We start from the raw sequence: 21,981 nt of genomic DNA, 5'->3' as shown, positions 1-21,981 counted from the left end.
CAATAATCTTTGCAGATCTGTGCCTGTCATACGTTTTGAACAAATGCAGACCTCGTTCCCCGCCCCTTCCTCCCCGCCCCCAAAGCACTTCATGGCTGTACGCAGTCAAATATTGCAATGAAGATCGAACCTTTTGGCCGTAAGCTCAGGTTTTATTAGTTATTCTTTGTTTATGCGGCGAGGATTCGAATTCTAGGCTTCTTAAACTTTCACCATTTTTGATTTCTTGAAAATTCTTGTAATTCCTGCTCTTCTCATGGGCCCTATTTGAAAACTATGTATAAATCACCTAATTTATGAACCATCATAATGCAACAGTGCTTCTGCGTGGTAGACCTGAGATTAACAAAATGTTTGTTAGATAAATTGCTCCGCAAAAAGTGATCTACGTCACCCAATAAAGAACTGGTCCTTTGAATACGGACCGAAATGTTGAGGGAAAATTAATAGAGCAACACTGAAGCACTTAATTTGCTATACTGATGGTATAATTCCAAAGTTGTGAATCTTTCGATTTTAGTGGTTGCTTGATCCGACTACGGTTACAAAATTGTCAGGCAGCTATTTGTGATATCAGTTGATAATAATGCCACATTAAAACGAGGAACGCCCTGGATTTCGTTGACCAAACGTGCCGGACGAAAAAACTCTTAACTTTTCAACGACATTGTGTGTGGATAAAATGATTTGATGTATCAACTCAAAACCATTCACACTGATGTTCTTATGTTTCTTGGATCGATTTGTTTTAATTTGACATTCTTGCCCTTTGTATGCACGATGTATTTTTAGTTATGTTGTACTGTGAATAAAATCGCGAAAGAGACTTATACATTGTAGGACAACCATGCAAGTATAATGTCTTGTTGAGGAAGTCATTTTCCTAACGTTCATTGCCGACGCCAAGTCTCTAGATACCGTCATCGCTCAGTGTGATAATGTGAACGCACAATGCGCGCGGCAGACACTCCTAACACTATCAACTGCTGCATCTACTGAGCCCATTATGGCCGAAACTAATATTTCACTTCCAAGTTGGTCATTTGACTTAGTGCTTCGGTGATTTGTGTCTTATCGTCAGCGGTCAAACCGTAGGATGACAAATCAAGCTTTCGAAAATGTTTGATTTTTGCCAGGACAGACCATGCCCGACCAGAGCGAGCAAGGGTCTCATTGTGAGACAGATCCAATTCAACAAGGTTGGGCAGATCACTCAGCGCCTCGGCAATGTGCTCCAAGTCATCACTTCCCAATTCGCAGTACTCCAGGTTCAGTTTGTTGAGGGTTTTGATTTCCTCCAAGTGAGACCATGCCCGACCGGACCCACCAAGGGTCTTATTGTCATACAGAACCAATTCAACAAGGTTTGGCAGATTACTCAGCCCAACGGCAATGGGCTCCAAGTCATCACTTCCCAATTTGCAGTAACTCAAATACAGTTTGTTGAGGGTTTTGATTTCCCCCAAGTGAGACCATGACCGACCTGACCCAGCAAGGGTCTCATTGTGAGACAGATCCGATTCAACAAGGTTGGGCAGATTACCCAGTTCCCTAATAATATGCTCGATGTTACTCCTCGTCGGGACGCATCCTAGTTTCATACCAACCCTGAAGTGAAGGGGCCGCACAACTCTCTGCTATGAGACGAAAATGATCATACAAATCGTGATTTGGTGAACGTGGCCTCTTTGGGATGTATATCAGATCTGCACCCAACCAAGTCCCCCAGGGAAGTCGGCAAGAGAACATAGGGGCAGGGTTGGGTTGGGGGGGGGGGGCAATGGAATCGGAACTCAAGTAGAGGTAAAGAATGTATTGCAAATACTGAATCTTGCGTCCATGAGCTAATTGCGGGGCGGATCTAGCTTTCAGTAGAGGGGGGTGGGGTATTGAAGGGGGTTGAGTGAAGGCGATCCGAAGGCATGCCCTGATTTGGGGGCCGGGGGGGGGGGTCCCGGTGCATGCCAAGAGCCCAAACAAGTTTTGAAAGCTACGATGCATTCTTAATGCATTCTCAGGCAATTTGATAATCAATTTAGAAACTTTAGCAATCCATTTATTACTTGTTGACCAATTGTACTCCTTTTGTAACTCAGCGTCTGAGCGAACGGGGGGGGGGGGGTGCAACAACCAACCAAAGACTGGCAGAATCCGTGGGCAGAACCTCCATCAGATACCATGTAATATTATACCGGGCCATACATGTATGCATGCCGTGGAACAAAAGTTGACACCACCAATATATCTGGCAACACCATCGGTATTTTAATCTAGTATGTTTTATTTTTTTTTAATTAAGAACCAGAAGTGTACATTTAGTAATATCATAATAGTAATAATAATAATAATTACCCTGCATTGGACATTTGGGAGACATCCCCTTAGACTTGTGCTCAACTTTTTTCAAACTTAAATGTTCCCTCACCCAATATTCCCTTGTCCTTTTTCCACGAATTTCGGTATGTTTACTAATTAGACCACGAGCAACAAATATAATCTAATGGCGAACAAAATTTTGCCTCTAAAGGTGGGCTGTGACGTTGGGGAGACATGAAAATATCTCCCTAATGACCGATGTCTCCCATCGTGCGAAGAAATTACAGTAACGTGTCTCCTTAATGGTACCATTACACGTACACTACTACTAATACTACTACTAATAATAATAATAAAAATAACAAATAATAAAGCATTTATATAGCGCAATATGAATCCAATATTCCTCAAAGCGCTTAACAAAAAAAATAGATCGAGAAACAATAAAACGAAATAAAATTAATCGTAATTTAAAACCCAACTTTGTTACAAACTTAGGCCGGACCAGCTGATTAATCATTTAAAAAAAAACCTGTAAAATACTGTAAACTCCTAAATACCGCAGAAGAAGATATTCGAATTTAAGAAGACGAAACATTTTTGTTTGGTTTCGTTTGTAAGACTGAGAAGTAAAAAGTCACTTGAAAATGTGGAAATTGAGAACTAAACGAAAACCTTAAAAATGCTTGTAAAATAACTCCATACATTTTGTCAAACAGAGGAATTACTTCAAACGATTGATTTACTCTTTCACCAGATATTTAAGACGTTTTGAAGGAAACGAATTTCTTGCAAATGGGTACATACATTATGATTATTTGTAAATATTTTGTAATGTTTATAATATACAGTATGACCCCAAAAAAGTGTCCGTCTGAATACATTTAAAATAACAACAAACCATGAAGTCAATTTTGAAAAGTTTGTGCAGATATTCCTTATCCTTGGCCTTAAACCCTATGAGTTTCATTTAACTTCAGTCACGCATCACAACACAATTGTCAATTGATCACAACAACTTTTTGGACACTGTGACCAAGTTCCTTGCCTTAATCAATTTTAGAGTTGCGTCATGTATATTACAGCTGTGTAAATATATGGGGAAAATGAACAGGGCTTCTGCAAACAGCTAAATCTATGGGCATAGGAACCAGTCAAGCTTAAAGTCCTTATTTCCCAAGATTAAATGATCATCGATTCACTTATAAATGCATAGAATAATAACAACATAATTTGAAAATAAAATTTAGTTTATTTACTTTCCAAACAGAAAGAAAGAAATCTTTGAATTGATTACCGGGTACCAGTCATCAGGCCAAGTGGAACAATCTTGTGATCCATCAGTGTTGTAGCTTGTAGGTGTGAGCTTGACATCTGAATTCTGATTGGTCAATATTGGCAGAGTCATGATATTATTATTCCTCAGTAATGAAACTGGTCTCAATGAAAGGGATTTCCTCATACTTTCTTCGTGAAATGAGTATGTTTCGAAATACCAATGCAACAATGCATGAAAAGATTAAATCTTAATCCGTGATACAAAATAAGGAGAAATCAAATGAAAGTTGTAACTAGTACTCAGCCCCATATATTTGTGCACAAATTGCCTGGTTTGTTTGTCATCCAGTCCCAAGATGCATTGCGAATATAGGCGGTATGAGTTGTGAAGTGCGCCATCTGTTGGCGAACCCACATTATTCAAAATGACTTTCATCTTTTATTAGGAGAGTAATAGGATCCTAACTGATACATTTAATGTGACCACCATACCATGGCTTTCATTCATTTTGTTGTAAGTATTTATCGTGAGGACGAAGTTGAGTTGAGGAAGGATGCGTGGCTTTTTCTTAGTATCAATTCTCTGGTTCCTGCATTGTTTGCAGGGTGACCACGTCATTCTCAGGATCGGCATTGCCCCTACCACAACAGATCAAACGGTACATGCTGACGCGGAACTCTTGGATACGCCACCAATAGATGAACGGGTTAATGAGAGAGTTGAACATCAGTATGGTGGCAACACGACGAGACAAAATCAAGAGGTTTTGGGGCCCAACGGACATGCTCTTGCCCCTGAAGTAAATCATGAAGTTGACGATGCAGGATGGGCTCCAGCATACGAAGCACGTGACTAAGATGATGGTGAAAGTGATCATCAAGTGGCGAGTCTGGCGGAGGCGCGTACGGGCCACGGCGTCATCGGCCCGGACACCTTCGGTGGATGCGAGCGGTGGAGCGTACCGGGAAATTTTTCGGAACACGGCGCAGTAAAAGACAGCGGTGATGAGCAGGATGCCCAGCGCGATCCATGACTGCACCATCCAGGCCACCGCCTGGGAGTATAGCAGGGTGGGAACAATGATGGCAGCAGAGATGATCCAAATCAACAGGCAAGCTGCCAGCATGCGACAACGTGTCACCATGGCGTCATAGCGAGCTGGGGGCGTGATGGTCAGAGCTAGAAAGCGATTCACGGCAATCGCTAGGATGCTCAGCTCCACGGCACACAGGGACGTGCCGAACACCGGAAGCACCACGGCCTCGGAAAAGTTGCCATGGAACAGAAGCACGGAAGTCGGAGCCACAATGTCGCCGAGCACGAGGTTGAAGGCGAAGCCGTAGTACTTGACGCGGAGCTGCTTGGAAGCTGCGAATATCACCACGGCCAGGACGTTACTGACTATGGCTGCGCCGCTGACCACCACCGCTGCAATGTCAACCATGTTGGGGTCTAGTAATCTATGGGAATACACACCCAAAAAAAATAGAAACAGCTGATCAGTATGAGTCATAGAATACGTTTATTTGAACAAATTACTTATTTGTACATGATACTTATTTGTACATGATGCTTTGCTTTTTTTATTCAGAGCCAACGTTAATACCAGAATGTGAATTTCAACAACAGGTGTCCGAAACGGCAAATCTTTGGTTGGTTGTATAATTCAGAGGATAATGGCACATAGGAACATCGGTAGCCTAAATGTTTTCAATAATTTAGTTGGTTGTATCATAAGGAGGATAATGGTATACAATTCAAGGGGCATTACGGCCTAAAATCCCCGAACATTTTATTTTTGGATTGTTTAATTATTCTATTTCAAAGGCCTGGTTGAAAGGAAGCTAATCTGTAACCTTTCCCGAGAAAAGACAAAACAAAACCGATTGTTCACTTCGGACGCGGCTGCATTTTGCGGCATACGCATTCGCATTTCCAGCTGCCGTCACCGTTTTGACGTAGTCCGTCCAAAACTGAGATTTTCTGAATTCTGAGATTTTTGGATATTCTAACTTTATATGATGTCCTCTACATCATTACCAAATTTCGAGACACAACATTCCATCTTTCGTTAATTACGCTAATTGCACCAAGTTTTTCGTTTTGACAAAGTGACGAATCTCTGCGTCACTTAGTCTCATTGATTTTACACGTGAGCTATATTTAGAAAATATGAAGCCTCCACGATTTGCGTTTTTTACGAAGTGACGCATGGGCGTTCTAAAATGTATACATTTTATATACGTGTACAAACATATGCCTCATTTTTGCGAAGAAATAGATTTTCCGTTTTGACGAAGTGACAGACATCTTTAATAATTAATATTTTAACAGAGATCATTGCTTTTGGCTTTTTAGCTCCTGGGCTATTGTCTCAGTTCTATATTTTTTTTCAATTCTGGTGGAGAAATGTACACAAAAATGCAAATTGAAAAATCCACCAACTTCAAACGCAATTTTCTCAAAACTAGGTTTTGCATGTGTGTGCACAGATGCGTCACTTCGTCAAAACGGTGACGCTGTGTGCATTCAATCATACGGTACACGCTGTATGTGTGTGTAACAGAAAGTACACAACACAAATTGGCATGGCCAACACAAATGTTGTTTCTTGCACGTCCACGTAATGCGATGCACTGGTTCTCACAAGAATAACACAAATGCCCAGTACTACTTCGAGAAATCGACCAATCGCGGGCGCCTTCTATACGCGCGTAAGAAAAAATGTTCTGTGTCCCATGTTCCCTATATATGATCTTTGTTTCTACTTACGATTTCCGTGAAAGGACTCAAGCTCTGTTAATAGCAGAACACTCAGTAAACGATGGAGAGTTTCCTTGTTGATCGCTGACGATTGACAATCGCGGAGCTCTGTAAACAAGCGTCTGCCTTTCGACTCGTTATAAAGTGCCTTTGTAGACTGCTGAGCGCGGAAAACCGACGATTTACATAAAATACTGACAATTTATTCATGCTTGTATTATTACTCAACATTCCAACATTCTTGCCATGTACTTTTTTTTATGAGAATGCGCTTCATGGTGCCTGATCACGCAAGATGCAAGGCCACAGCACTTTTTGGGTATATTAAATATGCAACAGCCGTATGCATTTGCATTCATTTACAAAGATATTAAGAATCGATAGAATCGCCTCGTTGTCGTTGAGTTATTGGGAAATAGCAATCAGCATCGATTATGAACAACCACATAAACCCCAACAAAACACGGTATACACTTAAAGCTTGCACGGGATTGTAATTTGCAACGACGTCCCAAATGCTGCAGCAGTGGCTGACCTAGGGTGTTGCAACATCCCCCCCCCCCTCCGTTCAGCCGCTGACTAATGTTATGACACTAGTAAAACGGGCCAAAAAAATAAAAATAAAAATGGAATCCTAAAGTTCCTACGTATAAATTCTTCCACAAATTGCCATAGAGAGCATGCAGGAGAAAGCATTGTGGATTTCAGAATTTCCCCGCGGGGCATACTCCCGAAACCCCATAGCATGCAGGGCGTACATTATTTTGCCAAGCTTTCACCGACGGATCCTACACCAAGAATGAACGACTCGGCGGCAAAACTGTTGGTTAAATGCGTGATCCCGTTCAGTGCATTTTGTATTAGAGCTCTGAATGTCGACATAAACCAGGTTACAGATACGTCGTGTGGACTTGCCCACGTCCACACATTGTAAACACCAGCAATCGTGGACCCCAGTGTCCGTAATCTTCTTTTCCTTTGTTTGTTCTCGAACTTTTCAGCAACAGCTCCCATTAGTTTTGTACACGGTTTGTAATTGTAGACTATCGATCAACTGTGGACGTATTGTTTGTGCACTAACCATTTTGTCCTTGGTCCACGATTGTCGGTGTTTACACACGCAGGGTTCCTCCTCTCTGGAAAACAGATTCCAAGGCATTTATTGGTTCTGTTTATTAGTCGCAAAATGAAGAGAAATACACAAGGCAATCATAGTTTTAAAAAAAAACTAGGTTAAAAGAGTTTTCACAGTGTGAGTAAAATGATTTGTTTTCACATGTTTTCTTAACTACACGAAAACATACAAATGAGTGTTCACACTATGTAACGTTAACATGTTTGTTTACGCATCCTTGTGTGTAGGATCCGTGTTTCACCCAACTCCCTTCATATCAAACCCCCCTTTCCTGAAAACTAGCTCCGCCCTCGTGTAGTAGAAACGAAATGAGAGAGCAGAGAGAGAAAAAAAATGCTATAGACCTTTATCATGCTGCCACCATTTCAGTCATGTTCCCTTTATCCAATAACAGTACTGAATGATACTGTTTTTTTATGCAATAAGGAATCAGTCTATTTTTCTTTCCAGGCTCGCTTTGGTTACATTGATTTGAATGGGGAAAAAATCAAGATGGCCGCAGCATGATAATGGTCTATAGCAGAGATTACACATGCATTGTGATATGAACAGCGTATGTGAAGCGGCCATCCGTATCTTACTAGGCAGGAAGTACATTAACCTGTACGTTCATTGGGATTAGACAGTTCCAGGGAGCGGTTGCTGATGAATTTGCATAACAGTGATCAAACCATGCAAGTCCGCCACAGTGACGCCCCCTGCCATCTGTTAACAGTCAGACTCAGAATGATCAATTTTATGACAAACCTATAAAATATTTTACTTTCGGGCCCTGCGGCGTCGTTTGCATTAAGAACAGTTATACTACACATTGCCGGTCTGCTATGCATTCATGCACACAAAAATAATGAATGAACAAAATGATTATATTTTGGTTAGGAAACAGAAATTGAATTGCTTTGGAATGGCACCTTGAGTCAAGATTCTGAAAACGACTCTAGCGTAATTTATGTTGATAGAATAACGTCATGTTCATCATTACTTTGAGACAAATCTTGTTTTTATTGAGCCTAATCTTCCTTCTGTGTCTTAGCTTTTCCATTCTGATAACCGTTGTTGTTGGTCAGACAATTGGACTTAGCGTCCAGGGCAATGACGTCATCAACTGGTTTCTTGCTGTGTTGAGTACCAGGCTGTGGATAGTTGTATGTGGTGGTGGGTGTCGTCTGGATCCCTGTCCCCATTGTCATTTGGACTTCAAAAATAGGGACAGGTATAGCTAGCGGTGAATCTGGCATACATTGCCCAGAATTCCAGGTAATGTATGCATGACGTATGTAGGTCTGAAGCCCGCCTCACCTCGTTTATTCTAAATTCGGTAATCTTTGCGCGCAGCTGCAGCCTGCTTCAAAACGGCAGTAGGCCTTACCACGAATGTGGAATTTGTGGAGGCAATGAGCTTCGATTTTTGCTGAATTTGAAAGTATCTCTCGCCAATATCAATAAAGAGAGAAAAATTGCTGTTCAATATTTACAAGCTATGCAGTTGAAATGCTTGAAAGTTGCTTTCATGGAGACACTGGTGATTTTGTGTACTTTTTTGGTAAAGACAAGTGTGAGTTAAATCGTGATGATCGTGAGTGTAATCATTGGCGTCTATGTACAAGGTGAACAGCGATTGAAAATAAACAATCGTAATGCGCCCGCGCAGAGGCGATCCAATCAAAGGCTTTAAATGGGAGCTAGCGACCGGACCCTTGGGGGGGGGGGGCATTCTAGTGGTCGGTATTGTGCGCCAGTAAAATGTATACTTTTATTAACAGGGTCACCTGCACGGGGGGAGCCTTTTTCACGGGAAATGCAACTCAAGAAGAGATAAAAGAACTTATTCGAAACACTGAATCTAAAGTGGGGGAGCCAACTTCAATTTTGAGTCAATTAGTTCAGCCAACAACAACTGTCCCAAAATAATAATATGCTCCATGTTCGGTGAGCGCACTAAGACTCTGCTTCATGTTGTTTAAAATCGTCAACTTGGAATTTCGCTGGTTAAAGATTATAAGCAGAACATTTGGCCTTTAATCTTAACAGTAAAATCAAATCAACAGAAAAAAACTGCTAATGTAGACAATTTGAGCTCGATATAAAACTGTTTTTATTTACGTTTCTTTGAAAATCCATATTGTCTTGTTTAATGCTCTGATTTCCTAGCAATCACACGGAGGTAACTACGTAATACACTTCTGTGATTGAAGAGAATTTAAACCAGCAAATAACGTCATTGTGATGTTATTATTACTGCAAAGAGATTGATTAACAAACTTGGAAATATCTTATAACAAAATTGTACAACTTTACTGATATGAAACAAATCAAAGATATATGTGTACACTTTAAAATGATGTTACTCTGACAAAAAAGCTTATAAATAGAATTTATCCATCCCATATAATATAATTATTCTTCTCCAATAAACTGATGGACTGTATTCGATTACCTATTTCTTTCAAAACTGTAGCGGTAAATATTTCCAAGATATATGTTTCCACCCTCATGATAAAAGAATTTGGACAAAAGCCTTATCACAGTCAAACAAAAGTACCCAATATTTAAAAGTTCAGAAAGTCTCAAATGTTCCCGGTCATGATCACCAATTTTGCCCCCATTGCTTAGCATACAATCAGAAAACAAGTCATGAATCCATTCCTTTGGATACTTTGAGTGCCCTACCCGGGGTGTTTTGGGGTAGCGTTTCTCGTTTTGGAATCTAACAGCCTAAAATATCCAGATCCCGAATTATATTTATAACTGGAACGGGATGAGTCGCAATATCTACGAAATCATGGTATTACTCCACACCTTGAATTACTGCTGTTTTTGTAATCTTTGGCTTCGCCTCCGTCTTCTGCTATGCCTGATTTTTAATCACTGACTTTGGAGATGTTTGTTAAAATATGAGAAGATGATTCTCTGTAGATGGATATCAAACTCTATGATATAAGGCAAAGATGACAGTGTTTTCATTCCTGGCCATTGAATGTCAAACATTTTGATGCCAATGTCGACTTGAGACCGAGCCAAAGACGAGACGAAACCAAAGTTTGGGAAACTCATTTGTAAGACACCTTTTTTTTTTACATGAACAGTTACACGAGCTACTGAATGTTCCACATTCTTTTGTTTACTATCCTCGAGTGTCTTTGCCACCCATCTCAACGGGAATCCACTCATTAATTCACAGAGTTGTAATCGTGTCAGTCACAAAGTCATCACAAGTCATCACAATTCCATCACAAGTCATTCAGTCTCAAGTCGAGTCACAAGCTAATGAGCTGTGACTGAAGGCATTCGTTTGACATTGTTCATCATGTTGTGATCTGACAAACGATTTGACTTGTGATTGACTTGGGATTGACTTGGGATTGACTTTTGACTGACATGTGATTGACTTGTGATTGACTTGTGATTTGACTTGTGATTGACTTGTGATTGACTTGGGATTGACTTGTGACTGACATGTGATTGACTTGTGATTGACTTGTGATTTGACTTGTGATGGACTTTGTGATTGACTCAATCTAAAGCGTAGTCCTGGAGGTATCCCTCCCTTGCTATGTCCAAGTATCGAGATACTCGTAAACTGAGTCCGAGAATGATTACTGGAATCGAAAGTGCATGGTATTCTCTGAAATGTTCCTTCCAATGGAACAGTTTTCGTTCCCTGTTACAAACAAAATATCATTTGCTTTTAACATTACTGTTTAAAAGACCGTAGTTATAAAAACCATAAAAACAAGTTACTAATCACATTTATTTACAATTTCAATACTCTCACTTTAAATCTTCTCTGTGATGGAACTTGATATTCAATTTATCAAAAATAGAAACACACATTATATTACATACACAGTTGTATACATAAGCTATAACCTTAATATCCATTGATATATACATATTAATTTGTATCATACAGTTACACTTGCACTACAACTACTCCGAGGCACGCAGTGATATTATTCTCATACAAACAAAATACAGACAGACCATATACGAAAGAGAAATTAACAAAAGAACAGTAATTGTTTACACTTCTGCACTTATTGAAGAGGGTCATCCAATTACGGGCAAACTCAAAGCAGGCTCTGTATCTAGGATAATACACCAGAAAGTGACAATGTTACTTTAGTTTTGCCTCTTTTTCAATGTGAGATCGACTCTGTGTATTCATCCAAGCTCACGTCGGGTGTGGTTTTGCTCGTGGGTTTCTATCTTCCAACAACAGACTATTCAGCTAGGGTCAGCTGGGTGCAAGTTGGACTGATTTCTTGTCAAATTTGACCAGAATGTTTCAAGAGTGTAAGCAAAGAGTGACGTCATGTTGTTTCAGTTATTTTTTGTTTCAATAATCTTTGCAGATCTGTGCCTGTCATACGTTTTGAACAAATGCAGACCTCGTTCCCCGCCCCCCCCCCACGCCCCTAAACACTTCATATATTGCAATGAAGATCGAAAGCTTTTAGCCGTAGGCTCTTGTTTTAAAAGTTATTCTTTGATTATGCGGCGAGGATTCGAATTCTAGGCTTCTTAAAACTTTCACGATATTTGATTTCTTGAAAATTCTTGTAATTCCTGCTCTTCTCATGGGCTCTATTTGAAAACTATGTATAAATCACCTAATTTATGAACCATCATAATGCAACAGTGCTTCTGTGTGGTAGAGCTGAGATTAACAAAATGTTTGTTAGAGAAATTGCCCCGCAAAAAGTGATCTACGTCACCCAATAAAGACCTGGTCCTATGAATACGGACCGAAATTTTGAGGGAAAATTAATAGAGCAGCACTGAAGCACTTTATTTGCTTTACTGATGGTATAATTCCAAAGTTGTGAATCCTTCGATTTTAGTGGTTGCTTGATTCGACTACGGTTACAAAACTGTCAGGCAGCTATAAATTTGCGCGCGCAAGTTTCAAACTTGCGCAAGTACCAAGTTTGCGCTCGACAGTACTAGTAGTAACGATTGCGCGAGGAACAGCGTGCGTGCGAAGGTTTATTAGTCAGACCCTATTTATATCTAACAGTACGTCTAGATTCCAGACTAGCTGCTACAACTCCCCAGTTCAATAGGAATTTTACTGAAAGGTATGCGACAAGGTATGCAATAAAATTCACGACATTGCAAACAAATTCGCATACGTGTGCGCACATATTCGCGATACATTTCGCGACATCGCATACGTGTGCGCACATATTCGCGAATTGTTTCACGACATCGCATACGTGTGCGCACACATTCGCGATAAATTTCGCGACATTGCATACGTATGCGCACACGTTCGCGATAAATTTCGCGACATCGCATACGTATGCGCACACGTTCGCGATAAATTTCGCGACATCGCATACGTTTGCGCACACGTTCGCGATAAATTTCGCGACATCGCATACGTATGCGCACACGTTTGCGATATGCGATGTCCCTTCAGGGCCACCATACTTTTAAGTTTGTCATTTGACTCACTGCTTCGGTGATTTGTGTCTTATCGTCAGCGGTCAAACCGCAGGATGACAAAACAAGCTTTCGAAGATGTTTGACTTTTGCCAGGACAGACCATGACCGACCAGAGCCAGCAAGGGTCTCATTGTCAGACAGATCCAATTCAACAATGTTGGGCAGATTACTCAGCCCTACGGCAATGAGCTCCAAGTCATCACTTTTCAATCCGCAGCTGCTCAAGTCCAGTTTGTTGAGGGATTTAATTTCCCTGAAGTGAGACCATGCCCGACCTGACCCAGCAAGGGTCCCATTGCGAGACAGATCCAATTTAACAAGGTTGGGCAGATCACTCAGCCAAATGTCAATTGGTTCCAAGTCATCACTTTGCAATTTGCAGGATCTCAGGTTCAGTTTGTTGAGGGATTTAATTTCCCTCAAGTGAGACCATGCCCGACCTGACCCAGCAAGGGTCTCATTGCCAGACAGATCCAATTCAACAAGGTTGGGCAGATTACTCAGCCCAACGGCAATGGGCTCCAAGTCATCACTTCCCAATTTGCAGCATCTCGGGTTCAGTTTGTTGAGGGATTTAATTTCCCTCAAGTGAGACCATGCCCGACCTGACCCAGCAAGGGTCTCATTGCCAGACAGATCCAATTCAACAAGGTTCGGCAGATTACTCAGCCCAACGGCAATGGGCTCCAAGTCATCACTTCCCAATTTGCAGTATCTCAGGTTCAGTTTGTTGAGGGATTTAATTTCCCTCAAGTGAGACCATGCCCGACCTGACCCAGCAAGGGTCTTATTGCCAGTCAGATCCAATTCAACAAGGTTCGGCAGATTACTCAGCCCAACGGCAATGGGCTCCAAGTCATCACTTTGCAAATTGCAGGATATCAGGTTCAGTTTGTTGAGGGATTTAATTTCCCTTAAGTGAGACCATGACCGACCTGACCCAGCAAGGGTCTCATTGCCAGTCAGATCCAATTCAACAAGGTTCGGCAGATTACTCAGCCAAACGGCAATGGGCTCCAAGTCATCACTTCCCAATTTGCAGCATCTCAGGTTCAGTTTGTTGAGGGATTTAATTTCCCTCAAGTGAGACCATGACCGACCTGACCCAGCAAGGGTCTCATTGTAAGACAGATCCAATTCAACAAGGTTGGGCAGATTACTTAGCCCAACGGCAATGTGCTCCAAGTCATCCTCTTTCAATCCGCATTGCTGCAAGGCCAGTGTGTTGAGGGTTTTGATATCCTTCAAATGAGACCATGGCTGATCTGATCCTGCAAGGGTGCGTCTGCCAGACAGATCCAATTCAACAAGGTTTGGCAGATTACCCAGTTCCCCAATAATGTGCTCCATGTCACTCCTCGTCGGGACGCATTCATTAAAACGCACGATGTTAAGCTGCGTCATTTCTTTCAAGCGTAGAGAGGAAATTAATCGTGACACGTCGTTCGGAAATTCCTGTGTAAAGTTAAAACTCCTTGTACTTATATCAATTTTATGCAGACTTGTCATTCTATTCACATGATTCACAAAATCTGCACCTAGCCTTCGAAAGGTTGATTGTGGCATCCTTAATGAATGTATCCTTTCGAGGCAAGTATTCCCTCCACCTTTTTGCTCGTCAGTAACGTTTTTTAGGAAGTGCATCAACGATGTCGAATGATCACGGCTTAAATCATGATATGCACCGAAATTTTGAGCAATAATAGAATTAGTTAACTCCTTTGGTGGCAATATCTGGCTCTGGCTCTCAAAGTAACAATTCAGGGCTATTTGTAAGTTTTCATCTTCCAGATTTCCTGCATGTTGGACTTTATGCGTTACAACGTTCAAAATTGAATGTGTACTTGGTCCACCATTGTCACCGCAACAAAAACGCAGAAGATATTCAAACCCTGCTAAATCAGACAATTGACTGAAGAAGTTTTGAAATGTCCACGTTTGTTTTTTTGATTTTAAACTTTGGTAGTATATCGCAGCGCAAAATTCTTGAAACGTCTTATGGATGAAATGAACACGTTTACAAGTGTCGATCCCCTTACAGACTCGCTGGCTGGTGAGGATGCCAGCTCGTATGGCCATATCAAGCACATCCGACTCAAAATCCTCCTCTGGAAATGATAGCTTTTGATCAGATGAAAGTAGGCCATCCAAACCAACCTTCCCAATTGCAATAATAAACTTGGATATTTCTTCTGTTGACATTTGTGTCTTACGTTTAAATATGTAACGCAGTGCCTCGTTATAAAGCCGGAACATGGTGTCAGGGAGTGTAGCACTCTCACTCCATAACAAACACATTAACAACAACAGCATTGGACTTTGCGCTAAATCTGTAAGAACATCTGATGAAGTAATCCTCTCCAGAAGTCCTTTAGCTTTGGGCAGTTCTTGTGAGTAATATTTGTGCACATATTCTTTAATATCGTCCTTGCTAAACCCCAACACTTCCACAAGAGCAAACGGTTTTTCAATCAAAGAGTTTTTTACCAGTTTGTCATAGTGTGATGGACGAGTTGTCACAAGTACAACGCATTTTTTGTACTCCCCCTTTCGATTAAGCATTTTGAGGATCGAACCAAACTCCGTCTTATCAAGTTTGGTGGACTTGAATTCATCGAATCCATCCAACAGAAACAGAACGTCTTCGGGGTTGGATTTAATGAATGATTTCAAATCTTCTCTATTTATGGTCTTTTCATCTAACAACTGATCAAACACCGCTTCAATCACATCCGACTTTTGTTGCAGGGAATGCATTTTCAACACAAAAACAAGCTTATACTTTTTCAGTGCATTGACAGTGCCACAAGCCCAATCGTAAGCAATTTTCTCAATAAGAGTCGTTTTCCCTAAACCAGCCCATCCTCTTAAAATTGCCCGTATAATTGAATGACCTTGACTTGTTTTGAGTTTGAAAATATCCCAATACGATTGTACCTCTCCCTTCAAATCGTTATCACCCTTTTTCAATTGTAGCTTTGTGTAGATGTCCATGATATGCCTTTTGTCGTCATCGACCCATGGAAGCATCTGCACATAGCTTCCCGTACTAGTGTATATTTCCTTTAAGGCCTTCCTACACCTTCGTCCAGCAGCTCGCTCAGCTCGTCTTTGTTCTGCCTTTGACCTAGTCGCGTTCGTCTTCCCTGTAAAGGTAATAAATAAACGAACCGTTGTATGTAATGTGGACTCCTTGTTCAATACATCGAAAAACCTAGAAATGTGATGAATTCCATCAATAGTTTGGATAGCGGTTCCATTTTCTGTGAGTTTATTTGAAGTAACACAGGTTTTCAGTTGTTTTATTCCTGCAAAAAAAGAGGAAAATCTAAGAGAATTGGTCACTCGGTAATTTTTCTCAACACGGACTGAAATTGATGATCCAATGGTTTTTGTGTGCTGAAAAAAGTGGTTTTGATGAGTCACAAACTGTTTGATTCACAATACGACAACTTTCTCAAGAAATGCATGGGTGTTGCTGCAAACCACGAAAGCTCATTCATTCCATTTTGATTTGGTTCATAAGGTTTAACTTTTGAAAGTAATTTGGGATCATTTTCTTTGGACATTTTATTGGTTTGAAAAAGTAGCGTTAAAAAAATATTCTTACCAAGTTTCATTGGACACTTTACAATTTCGAGAAAACAAACTTGTGGGGATCTCGTAACTGGATCCCCTTGCTAACGTACGTAAGCAGTGTGTCTAAAACCATCTTCAGTAATTGATTTCTTCAGGCGGATTAATTTCACAGGATTTCGGGTAATATCTGTTTGTGTTCACTAAGGCAAGTTTATTATATCCTTATGAAAATGGTTTACGCCGACTGATCGGTGCATCTTTGTCTTATTCTTCAAAATTACCAGCAAACTTCTGTTTACAACTTACACAATAAAGGACAAATTATCAGTAATGTGGATTTACCTGCTGAAGTAGAAGGTATGTTTGGAATCCCTTGTTCACCGCCGTCCTCTTCTCTGTTTGAGTGCGACTGCCGCCCCTCTGAATACAAAAGACAGGGAAATTAAATATGTGTGCGTGTTGAATAGAGACCCTTTCTATTGAATCTGTTCAGTTTGGTCAACGGATTATTTTAACTCACAGAAAAGAAAATAGTTAGGATAATTTAAACGCTTAAAAATGTATATGGGTGAATGCACGTGGTTGCATAGCAACCAGTAAGATAATTGACATATTATGCAAACAAATACATATGTATAAGATTTGTTTTAATACAAAAACGGGTTCCCTCACAGATCATTTCACTATTAACTTTAGACTGAACAGCAATTTGGTGACAAAATCACAAATGACAAAATTGGTAATAATTGAGGGACCCACAATGCCCGACCCAGGGGCATGCTACATCAAAATGCTTACCTCCATTTCGACGACCTCGGCATCTACCAATGACATTATCACCGAATCCAAATCTCACTGAATAAGACAGAAGATAAACCAGAAAATAAGAATGAAACGTGTAACGTAAAGGGACTCCGGCCATTCAAAGTTAACGTATAAGTCCATGAGCTAATTATATGGCACGCTTGATACCACAAACTTGTGTTGTAAATGTCTCTAGTGATAAAAAAGATATATAATCGACTTTTTTTTCAAGTGGTAGCTTTGCATGAAATTTCAAGCATATTTCGATGACGTCACTAAGCACCAAAAATCTCCTTATGTCATCAGTGTCTACACAATCATTCAGAGGTTATTACTGTATTAAATGGCATTCCATTGCAGTGCCAAATCATAACTTTGTAGCCTTTAGTTCTTGAAACTCGGTTAAAACTAGATTTTGATTTTGATTTGCTATTATATAACGAGGAATAAACCAAACGGGACTTATTGAGATTTAAACGCAATTTTGAATATCAAATCATTTGTTTTCATACAGCTTTTTTTATTTTGATGAAAAAAACACGAGAAACATAACAGAATCGCAAAACCTAGAGAAAAACATATTTCTGGAAAGCAGAAAAAGTGTAATGAAAAAGTGCTGGTGCATGTGTTCTACATTAAGGTGTTCGGCTTTTTGGTAAAACAAATTGTATATATAAAACAGTAGTTTCCAAAGCAACAATGTCCATAGATATTGAACATATATGATATAGTCGATGTATTACCCGTTATTACTTTAGGACATCAGTCAAGGTCCCAGTTGCGGAAAAGGGAGGTGGAGCTAAGGAGGCCACACACATGGGCGTCGCGAGGGGGGTTGGCAAGGGAGGGGGGGGGCACAAAGTCGTGTAAATTTAATGAGTTGGGGGGCAAAATGTCCCTGCTCCCCTCTAAAACTGATAAATCGAGAATGTGTTGAGAAATACAAGCTTTTTTTGGCAAAAAAAAAAATTGCCCCCCTCTAGAACAAATCCTGGCGACGCCCATGGCCACACAGTGGGTTTGGTCATAGTTTTAAACATTACAAAGTAATTTTTAGCTTATCCAAATGCTGAAAAGGGAGGGTGAACTGCATCGAGTGGGCAAAAGGGGGCGTGCAAGATTTAATTCAATAATAAAGAGAAATAAATACTAAACTGTTGCACTTTATTTTTTAAGTTGTTAGCCTTACAGCTGAAAAGGGTATTACTTTTATGACATGCATTATGTTCCTTCTTTTTGTCAATTTTTTATTCAGAAAAAAAAGTCGGTACTCTCAATGTAATGTTATAACACCCAAACAGAGAAGATAAGGAAAATAACAAAAAATCACCACAGAAAAATATCAAAAAAAGTTTGGGCTGAAATATCTGTATCATTAATTCAGGTTTGTACCTGAAAAGACACATTAACATATTTGCTCACGAAAAGAAAATTCGCATTAGCATTAAAGCAGAAAGCACCAAACTACCCTTCAAAATGGTAATGAACAATTTGAAACCGTCGCTTCGAAGCTCATTTTGTGAAAACGGAATCATTTGTTGGGTCACTGTTTTCTCAACAAAATGGTCCCACCGTGAAGAGTTTCTTTCCTTTTTACAGTCTTGCTAGGATTGCTTAGGGAGTAATTACATTGTTGTTCCCAATTCCATTGGTATTCGTGGTTTCCGAAGGCATATTGCTTTAAGTACACCCAAAAAAACTCTGACTTTGCCATATTTGGGGACAGAATTATGTTCAATACTCAATACAATGCAAAAAAGGGGCACAAATGCTGCATTTTCTTTCAATTACTCGCTGAACAATCAATCAAGTTGGGAGGGGGTGTCTCGGGATGGTAACTAACTGTAATTTGTCTCGGGCAAGCATATCGAGGCTTGCTTATTCACGCATCGTGTAGTGTTTCACAACATGTACATTATGGTCTAGCAGTTCCGCGTACTTTCATGATTCACTTGTAGATAAGTGAAGTCTCCATGCGAATAATTATGACTTCGTAATTAATGACAAAGCTTATTCTACCAACTTTTCGCCATTCTGAATCAATGTCATTTATGTGTTCTCTGAAACCAGCTCCACTAGACGGTTAGTACATGTTGTTCAAAGGTCGGATTGTTTAGTAGTTCAAAACGTCTCCCCAACCAATATACCTAATCAATAAATGATGGGAGCAACTGTGTTTGCAGATTTTCCCCGTTGAGGTCCGCTACCCTAAAACATTTAAAGATCTGCAGTGATTATCCAATAATATTTACTCACGCCAAGCCAGAATTAGGCCGATCACAACGACTACGAAACCACCAATTGCAACGCCAGTCCACTCTCCAGCAGTCAATCCTGATCCTGCAGGTGTAGGCTTGAGGGCGGTAGGTGCAGCTGGAACGCTTGTCATGTTGTCTGATGTTGCCATTGCTACTTATGCTTATAGGGTATGCTGAATTGAAAACACAGAATAACGAAAATAGTTACACAATCTGTGATCCAATTGTGACAAATATCGCGTATTTTCGAGGTAAAATAAACATGAAAATTGGCAGGTCTGGTTGAAATCGAAATGGGCTGAAAATGTCTGTACAAAACGGATCCACTTTGGAATTTATGTGGTGGTAGAGCTTTATTTTAAAAGTAGGTGCACACAATCCAGGGGAAAAAAAGTCTGTAACATTCATTGTTCTTTGCTTTCAAACAAGATTCGCATATGATATAAAAAATGCTAACGTTAAAACACTTGTTACTGTCACCCGTTTGGCTAGCGTGGCCTATATTCTAGGCGGTTTATTAGAGCATCTTGATTCAAACGAGGCCCAAATCGTCATTTTGGTGGTGCAATACACATTCTGCATTCGTTAAATATATTTTACAATACACTGTAAGACAATATAAAAGGTATAGCATTTTTCCCTTTTAGTGTGGTGATACATTTTATAGAATATTGTAGTGGACAAAATATTATAGATTGACTCATAGTACTTTAATCTACTCAAATTAAAGAGCTTGTGGTATAATTATGTAGCTGTTGTGTACATCAAATCAACTGTCAATAGTCAAGGTAAATGAACCTATCAATTTCCCGTTGTGGTTTATTTGATAATTTGTAATAAAAGCTCTCGGTCTAAAACCTTGTCCGTGGTATGAATACGTTGTAGTTTTCTCGTTTCTGGCGATTACATTTTTTGCTGAGCTCTTGAAAGCTTGCAGCTAGTCAGTGGTTATTATTAAAATGCTTTGCCATGTACCTTACTGGTGCATACCGGATTGAATTGTACTTGGGGCGTAAACAAGAATTTGTTTTTTTTCGTCACCATAACAACCGGTGAATGCTATGCACAGAGTTCAGTGTGTAATGTTGACTCAACAGTTGTGTGATTTCATGTATACATACTTATTAAAACTGTGGCTTTGTACACGAAGCATGCAGGATAATCTGAATAATTTATCTCAAATACAAATAATTCCTGTTGCCAGAATCAACCAATAGATCAATATTAATGGGTTTGTGCTACAGCGTTCTCAACATGTGCGGTCATCGTCGAGTTTGTTAGTTGCCCAATAGACCCTGCATGCAAGTAAACAGGTCACTCGGCGAGCTTTTGGGACCCTCGTGCGGCGCGGCCCGCCTACGCGCATTTTACATCGGGTTACCATTTCACCTGATTTTGGGCCCAATGATTTCTAACCGTGACAATCCCTACACACTCTCACGTTGAAATTGTATCTTGGTATTCTTCAAGTAAACTTGAGGATGATTGGAAATGGGTAAAACTGAATTTCATTTGCGATCTTTTACATCCGGCATTATCGTTCATAGGTCTCCTCACCTGCGCATTTGTGTTTTCATATCGTCTACTTGCGTGGGAACGAGAATGCATATACCATTGAGAAAATTGACCAACCTATAGCCAGTGGGTTCTAGATTAGCGGGGTTGGGTTGAGCAACTCATGAGTGCAATCTGTAAACGGTCAGTTTTAGATTCTTTTTCTAAATACCATGCAGCAAAAGTCCTTTATTAATTTTCTTCCAACTTAAATTCTTAAACGACATCTTGGTCTTGGTGGCATTCTCAGTTTCACCTTATGACCGCCACAAATTTCAAGAGTTCTCATCTATACGTACACCGACGGTGGAATATGCTTCCGTATTTTGGACGCGAAAGGTTATTTTCGTTACGATATCTCTTTCGATTTATCAGTTTCCATGCACAAAATGATATGCTAGTAACTATATTACAAAGAACTTTTTTCGGATTTTCAGTAAACCAAAATCATTGCAAACTCTAGAATTTTACACGTTAATTTTCCTATTCAAGGTTCCGGAAGCGCGTCACCAGGGGAGAAATTTACGTCTCTATAGCATTGCAGACCTTGACGGTCAAGCCACCACGACAGTAGAGGGCGCCATCAAGTCTTTAGTGAATCAAATCCCGTCTTAGGAATTTTGGCAACGCCCCCCCCCCCCAACCAAAATGAAAAAATTATAACCGAGCATATCTAACGCTCACACTATTCAAATAAATAATTCACAATCCATCTGAAAAGGACCTGAAAGTCAATTTAAACAAAGTAATGAAGTCAGCCGTTTTGCAAATTAATTTCTGTTTACTTTCAAGAAACAACCCCTCCCCCTTAAGTGGTGATTTGACTAGTGACATTTTTCCAA

At 40.1% G+C, this 21,981-nt stretch overlaps 2 protein-coding genes across 2 annotated transcripts; both read right to left on the bottom strand.

The window, feature by feature from the left end:
- Positions 1-4,169: 4,169 nt before the first annotated feature.
- Positions 4,170-5,039, bottom strand: LOC119725381 (sphingosine 1-phosphate receptor 5-like). The gene has a single exon (XM_038196787.1). It carries the CDS (start codon positions 5,037-5,039, stop codon positions 4,170-4,172), a length of 870 nt encoding a protein of 289 aa, XP_038052715.1.
- Positions 5,040-8,503: 3,464 nt separating this feature from the next.
- On the bottom strand, positions 8,504-19,734 carry LOC119725380 (NLR family CARD domain-containing protein 4-like). Its single transcript, XM_038196786.1, has 6 exons — positions 19,584-19,734; positions 17,322-17,378; positions 16,866-16,943; positions 14,988-16,090; positions 13,055-14,399; positions 8,504-8,667 (listed from the first exon to the last, which is right to left on the bottom strand). The coding sequence occupies exons 1-6, from the start codon at positions 19,732-19,734 to the stop codon at positions 8,504-8,506; spliced, it is 2,898 nt and encodes a 965-aa protein (XP_038052714.1).
- Between the last annotated feature and the right edge of the window lie 2,247 nt (positions 19,735-21,981).

This window comes from Patiria miniata, unplaced genomic scaffold (genome assembly GCF_015706575.1).
Source record: "Patiria miniata isolate m_02_andy unplaced genomic scaffold, ASM1570657v1 HiC_scaffold_19, whole genome shotgun sequence".
Taxonomy (NCBI): domain Eukaryota; kingdom Metazoa; phylum Echinodermata; class Asteroidea; order Valvatida; family Asterinidae; genus Patiria; species Patiria miniata.
Note: the sequence above shows the minus strand (reverse complement) of the source record. Positions and strands in the feature narration are given on the sequence as shown.

Bases quoted from the DNA above. Each gene is read 5' to 3' on its own strand.
- LOC119725381 (XM_038196787.1), bottom strand. From the start codon at position 5,039: ATGGTTGACATTGCAGCGGTGGTGGTCAGCGGCGCAGCCATAGTCAGT.
- LOC119725380 (XM_038196786.1), bottom strand. From the start codon at position 19,734: ATGGCAACATCAGACAACATGACAAGCGTTCCAGCTGCACCTACCGCC. The intron at 14,400-14,987 runs GTCTGTAAGGGG...AACTTTACACAG, and splicing joins GCATCCTCACCAGCCAGCGA to GAATTTCCGAACGACGTGTC. The intron at 8,668-13,054 runs GTCGGTCATGGT...CAATGGGGACAG, and splicing joins TGAGACCCTTGCTGGCTCTG to GGATCCAGACGACACCCACC.